Source organism: Doryrhamphus excisus, linkage group LG1, assembly GCF_037039965.1.
Source record: "Doryrhamphus excisus strain RoL-2023G ecotype Guam linkage group LG1, RoL_Dexc_Guam_v1.1, whole genome shotgun sequence".
Taxonomy (NCBI): Eukaryota; Metazoa; Chordata; class Actinopteri; order Syngnathiformes; family Syngnathidae; genus Doryrhamphus; species Doryrhamphus excisus.
The window spans coordinates 12,480,933-12,495,800 of NC_136357.1; the positions used below are offsets into that span (position 1 = coordinate 12,480,933).

Sequence of the window (14,868 nt, forward strand, 5' to 3'; positions counted from 1 at the left end):
ATGACGTATTAGTTGACGCAATTCATTGGTGAAGACTTAACTTAACACAATAACTATTTCAAAGAGTGGAGATGACGCAAACAACGACAGGTGGTGAAAAAGTAAGAGAAGCGCAACAAAACCTGAAGGAAAAAAAGCCTCTCAGTGTTATTTTAAGTTAATGTTAATGTAATTGCATTTTTATATAATGATTCTCCAAAAAAAATGAATGCAAAACAAACGCAACTCGAAGTGAGGAATTTGACCGAGTATGAGCTTCAGCAGCTATATAAGGTAAATAACTAAAGTGGACAAAAGTTATAATTAGTTTCAATGCTAAGTCATTCAGTTGACTGTTTTGACGTTCCTTAACAACAGGCCTTGTTGATTGCTTCATGCCGGTTAGATCCCAGGGACCCTATACAGTTCCTGAAAAACACACTGGTCGCCTTTCAGGGACATGACAACTTGCAGAATGTGGACTGGTAAGTGATACTGTGATTTTACCCAGAACCATCACTTGGTGGCCCTCTTTCGCTCTTTCTGGCTGAACAATTCAACAACTCACTGGCCACTTCATTAGGTACATCTGCATAGTAGGTATTATATAGGTACTATATGGCTGTTATAGATTGCAGTGATGTGGAGCTGCATTAAAGATTGAAGCATTTTTAACATTGTAGTTACCAGATTTAATATTACTGGCAAAAAGTATGTAATATGTACATAATCAGATTAAGAGATTGTCCTATAATTGAATATTGGTCAATCGAACAGTTAATAAAAATGATTATACACACGCACATATATTTTCTCTCCATTAAAGTCAGCTTTATTATTGTGTTTTGAGGGACAAGTTTCTCAGCGATGACGAGAACCAGTCTGTGTTGGCCGGTCTGCAATTGGATGAAACAGATTATATGGATTCCCAAGACCTCATGGTAATTTCCACCTATCCTCAGACCTCAATGCAGGATTTCTCAACTCAACATGATTAATATTTTTACCCCCCTTGTTATTAGGCTTTGTTTTATAGGTACGAGAAGGCCTACTCCTACTACAGGAGGAAATTAACAAGTGCTGCTTTCAGGTAAGGGTCCAGCATACTGTGGTTTTTATCAATATTTACACAGCAGGTATGAATTAGCCTCTTCGCACTTTTTGCATAGAAATATAAAAGAAACCAGACAGTTCTTTTTCTCTCAACAAAATATTTTCCACTATTTTTATAGTAATCTTACCCAGCATGGGAGAAGAGCAGGGACTTGCCATCAAAACATAAACCTAGAGAAACAAAATAAACCACAATTTGTGTGAATAGTATTATAATAATTTGTCAGAAAGTGTAGACAGTTACACTGACAAATTAAGTTTAGTATTTTTAATGTAACATTTTCTTTTTTTTACATTTTTCGAGGCATTATTGGATCCCATGGAAGGCTTAACGGTCTGTGTGGCTGACCTCCAATTGCCATTTTGTTAGCAAACTCATAATTGTTTCCTCCTTTGCCATAAATGTACCCATAAATAAAACTATAAAACATGCACACAAGCCAAACATGAATATTTATGTCAACAATTGCATACCTTTTGTAAACAACTCACTTTTGGTGTGGTGTGTAGTGGCTTTTGGTTTGAGATAGTTTACTCCTGACGTAGCTGCTTCTGGACTGGAGGACATATTTCGTCCTAAATGCTAAGGCCTTCTTTGGGTCTCTGTAAACGGGAAGTCTTTTTTGGAACCATGCGGTTGGCATTGGTTGAATAGGCAGTCGGTAGATCCTGTTACGATGTTTCAGTTTATGTCGTTTGGTTGCTTGAGCACCATTTCTGGTAGATCCTCGTCTTTGCGGTGCAGCATACCACCCAGTTGGTTTGCGTACACCGTACGCAGGGGTTGTGTTGTGCTTGTCAAAATTCCTGGACAATTTTTTCAATCCAACTGTTGGAGAAGTTTCATAGCCATTACTGACCTGCTGGACTGAATAGAACCCCTGAGAAATAGGATTTGGAATATTATTTTGCTGTTTTTGTGTTTCTTGAGTAAGAGTATACAAAACATGCTTTTTGGGATCTGGTTTCTGCACATCAAGAAGCGGTTGATAACCTCTGACAAGACCTTTATGATTGCTTGAACCATAAATGGAAGGTTTAAACACACCATGTGTCTTCTCACTTTTAAACCGTCCATTATGAGGGTCCTCTGCATGGATCTTCACTGTGTGTCTTTCTGCTGAGAAATCAACAGGTTGGCGTACCCCAGGGTTGACTTCTATGCCCCCAGATTCTTTCACTTTGGCAGTCACCGGCGCTGCTGCTGTCATTCTATGCTTGGACTCTCCATCCGGCATGTAGACCCATGATGCTATAGAACCTCTTGGGGGTTTGACGTTAAGACTTTTGCTGTAAGATGGAGTCTTTTGTTGAGATGGATTGTTATGGAACTTGATAGAACTTCCATTGGCTGATTTACTTAATGTAGGGTTGACTTGCTTGACTGGAGGGTATGTTGCAGTGCTGCTTAATGAGTTTTTCGACCAAGACGGGTAAGGTTTTTGCCCAGGGTAACGTCTACTATGGTCGCTATTTTTGTTCATCCTGGGAGAGATTCCGCTTGTGGAGAGAGCAGGATCAGGTACTTGACTTGGCACATGAAAGCTGACACCCTTTTGGATTTGTCCATTCTGTGGTCCACTCCAGATATCATTCTCCTCCTCCTTATCATCATCATCATCATCATCATCATCATCATCATGGACAGACTCTTCTTTTGAATGTTCAGTAGAGGCAGAAACAAGTTCATTTAGAATAAGGCCCCTCGCTGTGTGGAAATGCTCCAAGTTTTGTCCAGGAGTCAAGAAGGAGTTCTTCATTGTTTCTATAAGTCGCTTGAAATCGCTCATATCTGGAAAACTGATGCCCTCTACTGATGTGTCCTTGGTGTTCTCCTTCATTAGAAGGTCTAATGGATGCTGTAAGCCAGAATCACCGTACTGATTGTCCTCCTGCTTATCGTTGACTGCTTCTGTCCGGTGCCACTTATCTTGTACTCCATGTCTTGCAGCAGCAAAGTCTTGGTTTGCGTCCAAAGATGCTCCAGAATCAAACTGGCTGAAGGTTTGTGGATCAGGTCGTCTCCTATAGCTATTATTTGAGTCATCATCCTTGAAAGAATGGCCAAGTGCTTCATTGTAACCTAACAACACACACATTTAGAGTAACACAAAGGAGCAACACAAAAGGTAAAACACAAAAGGGTTCTTACCGCTTTGAGGAGAAAAACAAAGGCAGGTCGACACCATAAAGCAAAGAACCCTAAAAGTCAAAACAATATTCATTCGTATTAATAACAAAACAGTAGTAATTGTTAAGCATAGCTAAAATGTGCATTAATTTACCCAAACAGAACATCCATCACAATAAGTCCTCCTGCAGCAGCAAAGTGTTTAAAACCTGCAGAGCTTCTTCCTTGACTTCCCTCAAAACAAACACAAGCAAAAAAAAAAATTCCCAAATTCCCATTGAGCCTTTTCCAGCGTCTGCAATTAGTTGATTGTAGGCAGCTGGTGCTGTATGGACGTCAAGCCTCATTAGTTGGCCAAAGAGAAGATGGAGTGTTGACATAAAGAGAGCGCTCCATGCTGCATTGTCATGCCTCCTTCAATGTCACCCATGGCACAAAACCGCTGAAAATAGCTCTGGAAAGTGTCCATCCTGGCTGCAGTCTCACTAAATGTTCTTTTCAGTGCTCTAAAATGTTTGGCTTGTGGAAAAATATCATGTTTCATGTGATGTATTTAGCCATATTTTTGTATTTTCTTGATTTTTATGTATGGATTATACATATTTTATTATATTTTGTATTGAATTGTTAAAATAAACAATAATAATCCCAATTTTATTTGCAATTTATGAAGATGAATGGTTATTAACACATGACAAATTAGAAATTTGAATACAAACAAAAATACTGTATGTATTAATATATAAAGTAAAAGTATAGCAAACATAATGCTTCTGATATTAATTCATATAACATTAATGTTATATGTAATTCTAATAATTACAATGGATGTGTAATATAATGATATTTTAAATATATAGATATAGAAAAAGGTATTTATCGAAATAAATTAAATAATTGTAGTATAATAATTTATATTTATATTTATATTCAAATTGATATACAATTATTAAATTTCTGACTTAAGATAAATATTTATAATCAGATTAATAGTATAAAATAATAAAAATAAAATTGTAAATTTAGAAATATTAAAAAGTCATGATTGAAATACATTAATATCATAGAAAAAATATCTATAACTAAATCTTAATTTTAAAAAAACATAGGTTGAAAAATAATATCATGAATCATGACAATTCTTTTTGTTTTATATGTTTTATTTTTGGCCGGCGACCAGTCCAGGTTGTACCCCGCCTCTCGTCCACCCAAAAACAGCTGGAATAGGCTCCAGCATACCCACGACCATAGTGAGGATGGATGTTTTATTTCTCATAAGAATAAATGTCTACTTAAAATATTAATGCGCTGTCTGGGCTGTAATTCAAAACAGAAAGTTGATCCACCCAAAAGAAAGTTCCCTGTTTTGCATGAATTATTGATGTGCTGTGTTTGTTGGCATGGGCCGTGGGGGGTGCACAGGAGCTGGAAGAATTACACCATGGTCAGCATGACAGATGCGTCCGAGTTAGCTCACAAGATGGACGTTGCAGCGAGACACTACGACAGATCAAAAGAGGTGGCGGTTTTCTCCGGGTGGATACACTGGGTCAAGTTCAAGGAGGAGACACGGGCTGGTAAGACACTGGATTTCTCCGAGAGAGAAAAAAAACTAAGAAGTGTGTCCAAATCTGAAAGCCTTTGCTGACACCCTTCCCTATTTTGTGACTCATTCTGTCCTCTACACATCAAAGTTGCTCTTTATTCCAACCCTCTCTTGATGTCTTCAGTTGCAGTCAAAAAGCTGACACGTGTTTTTGAAGCATGCATACTTAAACGTATCGTGGGCGCATGGAGAAGTATCGTAAGGGACTCAAGGAGGACCAAAGATTACTTTAAGGTATGAATGTATGTGGAAAATGGAAGTGAATGTAAAGGTGTGTGTAGAGTCAGCTATATGTGTGTGTTGTGTTACAGAAACTGCAGACAGATTCAGAACTGGGACGCCATCAAAGCATCATTGGAGAAGGATGTGATTGGCTCTCTGCACTGCCCACAAGCATCTCACTCAAGGTTGACGCTCTCACAGCAAAATACATTTACACAACTCCAGAGTCCAAGGACTCTGGGGCAACTTTATATGATATTCTTTGCTTTTTCTTTACCTCAAATACATGCTAAAAATACTAATGCTAATTGAGGTGAAAATATTTTAAATGGTTAAATATATTTAAAGAAGGGCGGCGCGGCGGTCTAGTGGTTAGCGCGCAGACCTCACAGCTAGGAGACCAGGGTTCAATTCCACCCTCGGGCATCTCTGTGTGGAGTTTGCATGTTCTCCCCGTGCAAGCGTGGGTTTTCTCCGGGTACTCCGGTTTCCTCCCACATTCCAAAAACATGCTAGGTTAATTGGTGACTCCAAATTGTCCATAGGTATGAATGTGAGTGTGAATGGTTGTTTGTCTATATGTGCCCTGTGATTGGCTGGCGACCAGTCCAGGGTACCCCGCCTCTCGCCCAGGGTGTACCCCGCCTCTCGCCCAAAAGATAGCTGGGATAGGCTCCAGCACCCCCGCGACCCTCGTGAGGAAAAGGCAGTAGAAAATGAATGAATGAATGAATCCTTCTTTGTTGCCTCTGCTGGTGGCTACTGGAACTGCAGGCAACCGAGGCACTCATTCAAAACCAGTCCAGGGTGCATACTTGCTCAAAATACTTGAGCATTGCAAAGGAAGCCACAACAAAGAGGCATGGGTTGCTGACCCCTGCACTACACCCACTAGAGAAGGTGTGTCCATAGTCCGGGGACCAATTGCAGCATACAACTCATTTTTATTGTCCGGTGGCACATTTTAAAAACTAAACTAAACAAGGCCTCTCATTAGTACGTATGCTTTGTCAGCTAGAACACAAACCTGAGGTGTAGGCCTGTTCTTTAAATATTCATTCATTCATTTTTTACTGCTTTTTCCTCACGAGGGTCACGGGGGTGCTGGAGCCTATCCCAGCTGTCTCTGGGCGCGAGGTGGGGTACACCCTATTTTTTTTTATTTCATATTTTGTTTTTTATTAATTGTTGAAAAAGTTGAAAAAGTTGAAAAAGAAAAACAAACGTTAAATCTATTAGATTACATATTATTAATACAATATATAGTAATTTTATAAATAATACATATAAATAATACATATAAAGAACATAATTTTATTAATAAATGCATTATTTGTAATACTTAAGTAGGTTTTGGCATTGTCTTTTCAGGAGAGCAATAAAGTATGTAACATTCATTAGAGTTTTCTTTATATTAATATGTTTCCCATTATGTGCATTCTTGGCGCTGTCTTTTTATCTGTTTTTATATGTTTTAAATGCATAGAAAATAGAGACTGATGTCTCATAAGAATGATTTAATGTGAAAAATGTTGCAATATGTATAATTCTTCAACCTGGGCATGGTGTCAGTTATTTAGTTGTGGTTTGCAAACCCACACACACCACACACACAGTGAGCTTATGAGTATCAGGGGCTTTTGGTTTATAGGTTTATTTATGAGCGTGTTATTTTTGTACTTATTTAGCTAGCTAACTGTAACAATGAAACCCTTGTTTGTTTTGGTTTCACATTTTTTGGCAAAGGGGAGCATGCAGTGATTTTGACTTTGGTTTACTTTTTTGCAACGTAAGTTTTGTTCTGTTTGGGATTTGTAAGTGTTGTATGTGTGGAAGGCAAACACTCTCAGCTTTGTAGTAAGTAGTAATGCCCATTTAGGTCCAGAGCATGTTTGCGGTACTGTATACAATAATAATACAGAGTTTTGAGAGTTATTCATTCAACAATATGTTAACTCATTGATTGTAGTTTGCCATGTTGTAAAACTGCACTGTATCATAGTGGGCGCTACATTTGTTATTTTGGTTACCATGTTAGTATATCTGTCATCTCTAGCAATAATATATTAGAGGAATACTTGTTTTTGTTCCCCCAGATCTTCCAGTATCTGGAAGTAAGAGACTTGCTGAGCTGTGCTGAAGTATGCTGCAGTTGGAGGGGTCTTATCTACTCAAGCTGTCTTTGGAGTAAGGTGTGTTTCTGCACATTTAGATACAGTATATCACAAAAGGAAGTACATCCCTCACATTTCAGTGGCTATTTCACCACAATATTGTTGAAGATATACGTACGTTGTCTTTCCTCCAGTCAAGCATGGTGGTGATAGGGTCATTGCCTGGGGCTGTACTGTATGAGTGCCACTAGCACTGGGGAGTTGCGGTAGAAGAAGAAGAAGATACACAGTCATACGATGGTTGCTGATAAATGAGGGATGGATGTCACTTTTGTGGCACACTGGATGACGTACTCTAATATATTCCTTTGTTAGGTCAACTTGTCAATGTTCAAAGACTGGATAACGGACAGCATCATGAGTGAGGTCATGCAGAATTTCCGTCCATTTGTGATCCATCTCAACCTGCGTGGCTGCAACTCCTTAGAATGGTCCAGTTTGCGAAATATCAGTAAGTAGATTTCAAATCATTGCCTGTTTACTCGCCAAGTGTAATGTAACCCCTTGCCTTAGCGGCCATAACTTTAGGTACACCCCTATAATCTAATGAGGTCCAATACAAGAACTGTATCAACTTAATAATTAGATTTGAAGGTGTTTAATGTAACAATATGTTTATTATCGTGGGTAGTAGAGAGCTGTTTAATATTTGACCCCCTCTTACACAGCTAAATACATAACCAAAAATATTAATGATTAATTACATTCTATTTGCGTGTGCATAAAAAGTGAAACAGTGACTTTAATATTTTCCTCATAATTAAAATTTGTTTAGTTTAACACAAAAATATTACGCTAATGTTGTATAAAGATACATACAATGTAAAATTCTTCTCTCATACAGTGAGTTGTATGAAGCAACAGTCTTTTGTAATATTTTAAATATATTTTTTTAATTCTCCCCAATAGAAAAAGGTGAAAAGAGTAGAGGTAATTCCCATATTTTTGGATTCTACATAAGAATACACTGCACACAAAGGTAGATTGTTCATCTGATACAGACTATTTGACAATATGGAAAGGAAACAGAAGTGTGGAACGTTGTAAACAAAACCTATTCAAAACCAGAGATGACGTCTTTTGGACTCAAGACAGTCTAATAATCTGATACTTCTGGGGCCGCCTCAAGTGGCTGGGCTCTACTTCCTCCTCCAACTCTCCCTGCGCTTCCAGGGATGTGCTCCAGAGCAGAGCGTCCGCTTGGGTTTCGTCCCGCTGACTCTCCTGCTTGTTTCTGGGACATTCTCTGTTGTAGGAGCGCACGTATTGCTCCACGCTCTCGCCGGTGTGTTCGAGAGGGGAACGGCACAGCAGACCCGTGTGCTTCACCCCCGGGTGCAGACGCAGCCAATACACCATGTAGTGGATGCTGCAAAGTGCGCTTGATGAGTGATGGTGGACTTAGAAGAGTACATATGACAAATGAGCAGCCCACCTGTAGTCACACACCCAAGGGTTTCCCCCTAGCTTCAGTTTGGACAGGAAGTAGAGGTCTTCCAGAACCCCGTACTGGATGAAATGGAGGCTGTTTCCAGACAGGTCCAACTCTTGAAGATGTAAGAGCCCGAACAGGGACGCTGGAGAAGTGCACAGCATATTTAAGCAGCTCCTTCCAGTTACTATATAAGCAGAGTGACTAATCCTCTCAGCGCCCTCATATTTAAAAAGAGAGACAATCAAGTAACATGCAAGCTCTAAAACTGGAAAATGAGAAACAGAAGTTCTAGCAGATGTAAAGCACCCGCCCCCTCCCCCAAAACATAACTTTTGGCTGCTCCTTTTGTCTACCAGCCAAAGAAAAACACAATAACATTTTTCTGTCATTCTGCATAAAGCAGTCAATGCAATATTGACTCTGTTGCTATAGCAACACGCCGAAATGTCCCCTATTAGGCAAAAGGAACTTTTTAATGACGTTGCAACATTAATGTGTGTCACTAGGGCCTGTTTATGAGCTCCAAACATGAAATGTTCATCATATACGTCACTTGATTGCACCACAACAGGCACTCAAATGCTCGCCTTTGAAGGACAAGCTTTCTTCGTCATGGACGTAATACCATGTATGACATGCTCCTAGCAAGATGACTCCGCCCCATGTATAAGCCCACCGTTTCAAAGAAAACAGCCTTATAAAAAATACAAATAAGAAAACCAGGCACTGAGTTCTCAACTGATGGGTTGTCACAGAAATGTTTTCAGTGGGTCGCCGGTTTTGCTGAAAACAAACTGTGTCATGATACACAAATATGATAACTACATAGAATTTTTATCAATTTTGGAGATGGGGGCATTATTTTATTTTGAAAAATAATATACATTTAGAAATCCAGAGTATTTGCATGTTTTATAAACGCTTGAACGCATCATGCAACATTGTCCCATGTTGAACAGACTAACTGGACTACTGCATTTTTAGCCTTATTCTTTCACCTCATATTTGGTCCCAAATGGTGATACTATGATACTATGTAGGAATGTATAAAGGTACTATTTAATGACCTTCCTGAGTGCTAACGTGCATCATTGTTGGGTCCACAACCTTCCTGAAAAACAATAATATTGAAAGTCCAGGCTCATGCTGGTGAATAGTAGGTCTGTGTTGATTTTGTGCTTTCAATTTGAAGTTTGAAGTATTATTTTGAAGTTTGAAGTATTATTTTTACACAATACATAATTCATTTTGTACCGCTTTTCCTCACGAGGGTCACGGGGGGTGCTGGAGCCTATCCCAGCTGTCTTGGGACGAGAGGCGGGGTACAACCTGGACTGGTCGCCAGCCAATCACAGGGCACATATAGCCACAATACATAATAAATAAGATAAATTACATTGCTATAATGTACTATAGCAATGTAATATAATGTACTATGTATGTTTGACTGATTATCTTTCCCGGTGACTAGCTTGTCGCAGCTCTTCAGCTATGGTACCATCATTGACATAAGTCCCAACATAGCTGTCCTTGATTATGCCTGCTATTAACTAGCAACTCGTACCCAAATTTTAGCATCTAAAATGCTAAAAAATCGATAAAGTGCACAATACTGTATCTTGGAGACACACAATCTGTCAGAGACAGGCACACAGCTCATTAACATTAAAGCTACAGACCCCAAGACATGGCCATTACACTATTGTGGGACATCCGAAACTTTTTTTAATTGTTGAAAAGTAATCCTATGGGGTAAATAAAGTGTAAATACCTGTTTCAATGTGCTCCATGTTGTTATGACTGATGTTCAAGGTTTTAAGGCTCTTTGCTCCTTGGAAATTTTTGGCTTTGAGGTGACGGATGGAGTTGTGGGACAGGTCGATGTGCACTACATCCTCGGGAATACCAGCAGGCACTTCCGTTAGACCTAGAAATGAGGAGGGCTTTGCTTTAGTCATCAGGTTAGGAGTACATATTTTTGCCATATAAAATTAAACATTTGAGGTCCAACACAATCCATTCTAGCAAGCTGGTTAATTTCTGACATGTTTGAATTGAGGAACACCTTTTCACATGGGAAATAATGGAAATACTGTCTAATCTGGAAGTGAACCACATTAACGTATTATATTCCTATTAAGACTAAAGATAATGTTTCCATTATTATTTTTATTGTCAAGATATAACCTTATATTTAGCCAAGCAGCACAGTTGAAGTCTCGCCGAGGAGCAGTGATATTGAATTTGAAAGTTTCCACTGTTTTCATTCAACACACATTCCAAAGCAGTCGCTCAATATCCTTTGAGGACAACAAGTTCAATACCTCCAGTCATGCGTCAGTAGGATCCAATCATACAACACTTCTCTGACGGCGCTTTGCCCCCTTTTCATTGCGTAAGAAACATCTGTGCTGCATTTTTTCGAGCCTAGTGAGGTGCCCATTCATCACAATGACTGATGGAAAAGAAAGCTGATAACAGACTTGCCTCTGTTGCTGCAGTCCATGCGTACTTGAGGGAAGTAGTAAGTGTGGCAGGATGTGGTGGCGTCTGGTTTGCTTTGAAATGGACTGGGCTCGCCGGGGTTTGCGGGATCCGTCTGGTCACCCTGCGGCCTGCCGGTTGGATCTGATTCCTTGCACAGCAACTCGGGGTCAACCCGCTTCAGTTTCTTCCCTTTAAGCCAAATGGGCTCTGCGCACCTTTAAAGAAAGTTATACATTAGAAGCTTGTTATTTTTTTTTCTGGTTAACACAGGCTACACAGATAGGAGACCCGAGTGGGTGGGTGGGTGGAATAAATTAAAAACAGACCATTTTGGCAGGAAGCACAAATCAAAGGAAATAAGATGGAATAGGTGCAGATTACGGAAGATCTAAAAAGTTCTCTGTGCGGGTTATCATGTGTAGCTGTTCTATAGGAGACCACAACTCAATACAAAAGGTAAAAAAATTAGCATAATAGGTCCCCTTTAGGGGCGGCACGGCGGTCGAGTGGTTAGCGCGCAGACCTCACAGGGTTTTCTCCGGGTACTCCAGTTTCCTCCCACATTCCAAAAACATGCTAGGTTAATTGGTGACTCCAAATTGTCCATAGGTATGAATGTGAGTGTGAATGGTTGTTTGTCTATATGTGCCCTGTGATTGGCTGGCGACCAGTCCAGGGTGTACCCCGCCTCTCGCCCGAAGACAGCTGGGATAGGCTCCAGCATGCCCGCGACTCTAGTGAAGATAAGCGGTAGAAAATGAATGAATGAATCTCTGAGAGTCATTTGTGCAGGCATCACCAAATGGCGGACCTCGGTCCAGATCTGACCAATTAAAGTCAAAGTAAATGAAATTATTCGTTTACTTGCCCGGAACGATCCATCCATCCATTTCCTACGCCACCAATCTTGGAATAGAACCATGGCTTGCTCAAAAGTAATAAGTTAATTGAGAAAAACAAACATTTAGAAGTGAAAAAAGTGCTCACCCCCCCAAATGCCGCACCGATCTAAAGCTTTTCAGTGCCACCCAAGTGAGACATTTTTTGTGGCATGTTTTGCAGGGTGCAAAATTTGTTACTCTTACGTAAACAGGAAGTCGACACATAGCAGTTTTGGTTGTTCTGGATGCTGCAGTGGGAGTGGAGAGATTGGTGTTATAAAGCAAGTATCGTCTGATATCAATACCGTGCTTTTTCATTGATATCGGGCGATGCCTATCGGTGGTCAATCGATTGGAGCACCCCTATTGAAGACCCATGGTTTAAAGTACCAAATATGGGCATTTGTAGGGCTGTTTATGGGTGTGTCCAATTATGTTTTAGCCATTCACATGGCACAGAAAAATTCCGTCTTGTAAAACTGATTATTATTAAACAGGAAGACTCACCTGGCATGATTCCCGAGATGTCGGTTGCTTGGGACCTGAAGGACCTGTATGAGACTGTCCAACGGACATCGACAATTCCACGGGTTATCGTACAAGCGCAGGTAGCGTAGGTTTGGCATGGGGATGAAAGCTTCCTCGCTCAGTGAAGTCAGGCGGTTGTGTTGCAGCAGTAGTGTTGTAAGTCCAGTTAGACCCTGGAAGGCCTCCTCCTCCACCAATGAGATGTGATTCTGTTGCAAGTCCAGACTGGTCAGACTCTCGTAGCCAGAAAAGGCCTCATTGCGAAGGACTTTGATTCTGTTACGGGCTAGGAGGAGGAACTTTGGTGCTTTGGACCAGGTCTGCGGGGTGGGGATGGAGGTGAGGCGTCGGTCCTGGCAATCCAACAGGACACCTCCGGACCCTGATGATTCTGAGCAGTTGGCTGGTCTAGGGGGATCAGATCTGCTGTGACGGCCAGCACCTCTCACCCTGAGGGTTTTGAACACAAGATTTAAAAAAAAACATGAAATAAAAGAACTGAAAACGCTCTAATATGCCTACCAGACCAATAGAGGGTGATAGCAGACACGATGCACCACCTGCATGTCTTCCTGGTTCTTTATGCCACTTGAGAATTTGAGTAATGTGGGGCACAGTAAGTTTAAGTGCAGTAAGTATACACTTAGCTGGAGGCGTTGAGGTATGCTATTGTTGTTTTTCTTGTGACCTACTTTGACATGCCCAAACCAACTTGCATACACTTTATCCAAACAAAAAAAAACGTCTACTTTGAGACAACAAATACCAACATTATTGTCGACATAGCTGGCAACACATTTGAGTGACAACTCTGGGGAGCTGCGGTTCAATGAGGAAAACATGAATTCCAACAGAGTGCCATCTCGTCCCTTGAGACACAAGCCCACATGGCAGTTTTCCAACCTGATAACCACCTCATGTGTTAGATAACAAAGTTGATTACACTCAATACAAGTGGTGTGAGATCTCAAAAGATTAAAAAGTGACAAGATTTCTCGTTTGGAGAAAACTTGTACTATCAGAACAGAGCAGCCAGAAGCCAATCAGACTGTGCACTATGGCTTGACGACTATAAATGATAATACAGTACTACGGAAGGCATTATTGGAAGTGCGCATTAAGGCACACCTTGCAATCCAACCTAACTTTGTGTTCCCAGCATCCACGTCAGCGAGTGACATGTAGCTGCTTGCTACTTGTTGATGTCAAAGCAGAAGCTGTAGTAATTCTACATATCACTGGAGGTATAGTCATAGTCACACTTACGAAAACCCTTGATACAATTAGTCATAGTATTTTAGTAGTAGTATCTGTCCTCTTTTTCAACAGATATGTTTTCATTATATCTAAACAGACAAATCCCAGGTTGTGAAAATTGGCACTACAATTTCACACTTTTTTATGGGAGTATTTTAGGACCTTTACTGTTCCTATTGTACATTAACGACCTTCTCCGTGCACTCTTTCGCTAACTTAATGTCCCTTATTATACGCTGATGATGCTGTACGAAAATAGAGACAACCAACCATACAGATCTTCAGCACTTACATCAATGGTTGCAAGATAATCACTTAACATATATATATATATATATATATATACATATATATATATACATATATACATATACATATATACACATATATACATATATATACATATATATACATATACATATATATACACACACATATATACACACACATATATATATATACACACACATATACATATATATACACATATATATATACACATATACATACACACATATACATATATATACACATATATATATATACACATATACATACACACATATACATATATATACACATATATACACATATACATATATATACACACATATATATACATATATACATATATATACATATATACATATATATACATATATACATATATACACATATATATACACATATATATACATATATACACACATATATACACATATATATACATATATATACACATACGTATATACATATATATACGTATATACACACACATATACACATATACATATATACGTATATACATATATATACGTATATATACACATATATATATATACACATATACATACACACATATACATATATATACACATATATACACATATACATATACAGTGAAGAAAATAAGTATTTGAACACCCTGCTATTTTGCTATTTCTCCCACTTAGAAATCATGGAGGGGTCTGAAATTTTCATCGTAGGTGCATGTCCACTGTGAGAGAGATAAACTAAAAAGAAAAATCCAGAAATCACAATGCATGATTTTTTAA

At 39.3% G+C, this 14,868-nt stretch overlaps 3 protein-coding genes and 1 long non-coding RNA gene across 5 annotated transcripts in view; 1 reads left to right on the top strand and 3 right to left on the bottom strand.

The window, feature by feature from the left end:
• The window catches only part of fbxl13 (F-box and leucine-rich repeat protein 13), a 26,644-nt gene continuing 11,776 nt past the window's right edge, over positions 1-14,868 (top strand). The window contains exons 1-9 of one of the 2 annotated variants that reach the window (XM_058076113.2): positions 1-273; positions 358-464; positions 830-920; positions 1,002-1,069; positions 4,646-4,800; positions 4,954-5,063; positions 5,141-5,236; positions 7,148-7,243; positions 7,541-7,676. In XM_058076113.2, the coding sequence (XP_057932096.1) occupies positions 205-273; positions 358-464; positions 830-920; positions 1,002-1,069; positions 4,646-4,800; positions 4,954-5,063; positions 5,141-5,236; positions 7,148-7,243; positions 7,541-7,676 (928 nt within the window). In that variant the 5' untranslated portion in view covers positions 1-204. The remainder of the gene's footprint in view (positions 274-357; positions 465-829; positions 921-1,001; positions 1,070-4,645; positions 4,801-4,953; positions 5,064-5,140; positions 5,237-7,147; positions 7,244-7,540; positions 7,677-14,868) is intronic. The other variant, XM_058076114.2, reaches the window with a different exon arrangement.
• On the bottom strand, positions 785-2,189 carry LOC144898380 (uncharacterized). The gene is made up of 3 exons (XR_013627322.1): positions 1,585-2,189; positions 1,221-1,263; positions 785-875 (listed from the first exon to the last, which is right to left on the bottom strand). It is a non-coding gene; the product is annotated as an uncharacterized LOC144898380 (long non-coding RNA).
• On the bottom strand, positions 2,195-3,576 carry LOC131131415 (uncharacterized). The gene is made up of 4 exons (XM_078790664.1): positions 3,378-3,576; positions 3,245-3,294; positions 2,274-3,175; positions 2,195-2,212 (listed from the first exon to the last, which is right to left on the bottom strand). The coding sequence occupies exons 1-4, from the start codon at positions 3,392-3,394 to the stop codon at positions 2,195-2,197; spliced, it is 987 nt and encodes a 328-aa protein (XP_078646790.1). The 5' UTR covers positions 3,395-3,576.
• The window catches only part of LOC131131416 (leucine-rich repeat-containing protein 17-like), a 13,568-nt gene continuing 6,519 nt past the window's right edge, over positions 7,820-14,868 (bottom strand). Inside the window, exons 4-8 of the mRNA XM_078790389.1 lie at positions 12,536-13,006; positions 11,148-11,362; positions 10,432-10,587; positions 8,661-8,802; positions 7,820-8,594 (exon numbers count right to left, since the gene is read on the bottom strand). Of these exons, the coding sequence (XP_078646515.1) occupies positions 8,312-8,594; positions 8,661-8,802; positions 10,432-10,587; positions 11,148-11,362; positions 12,536-13,006 (1,267 nt within the window). The 3' untranslated portion in view covers positions 7,820-8,311. The remainder of the gene's footprint in view (positions 8,595-8,660; positions 8,803-10,431; positions 10,588-11,147; positions 11,363-12,535; positions 13,007-14,868) is intronic.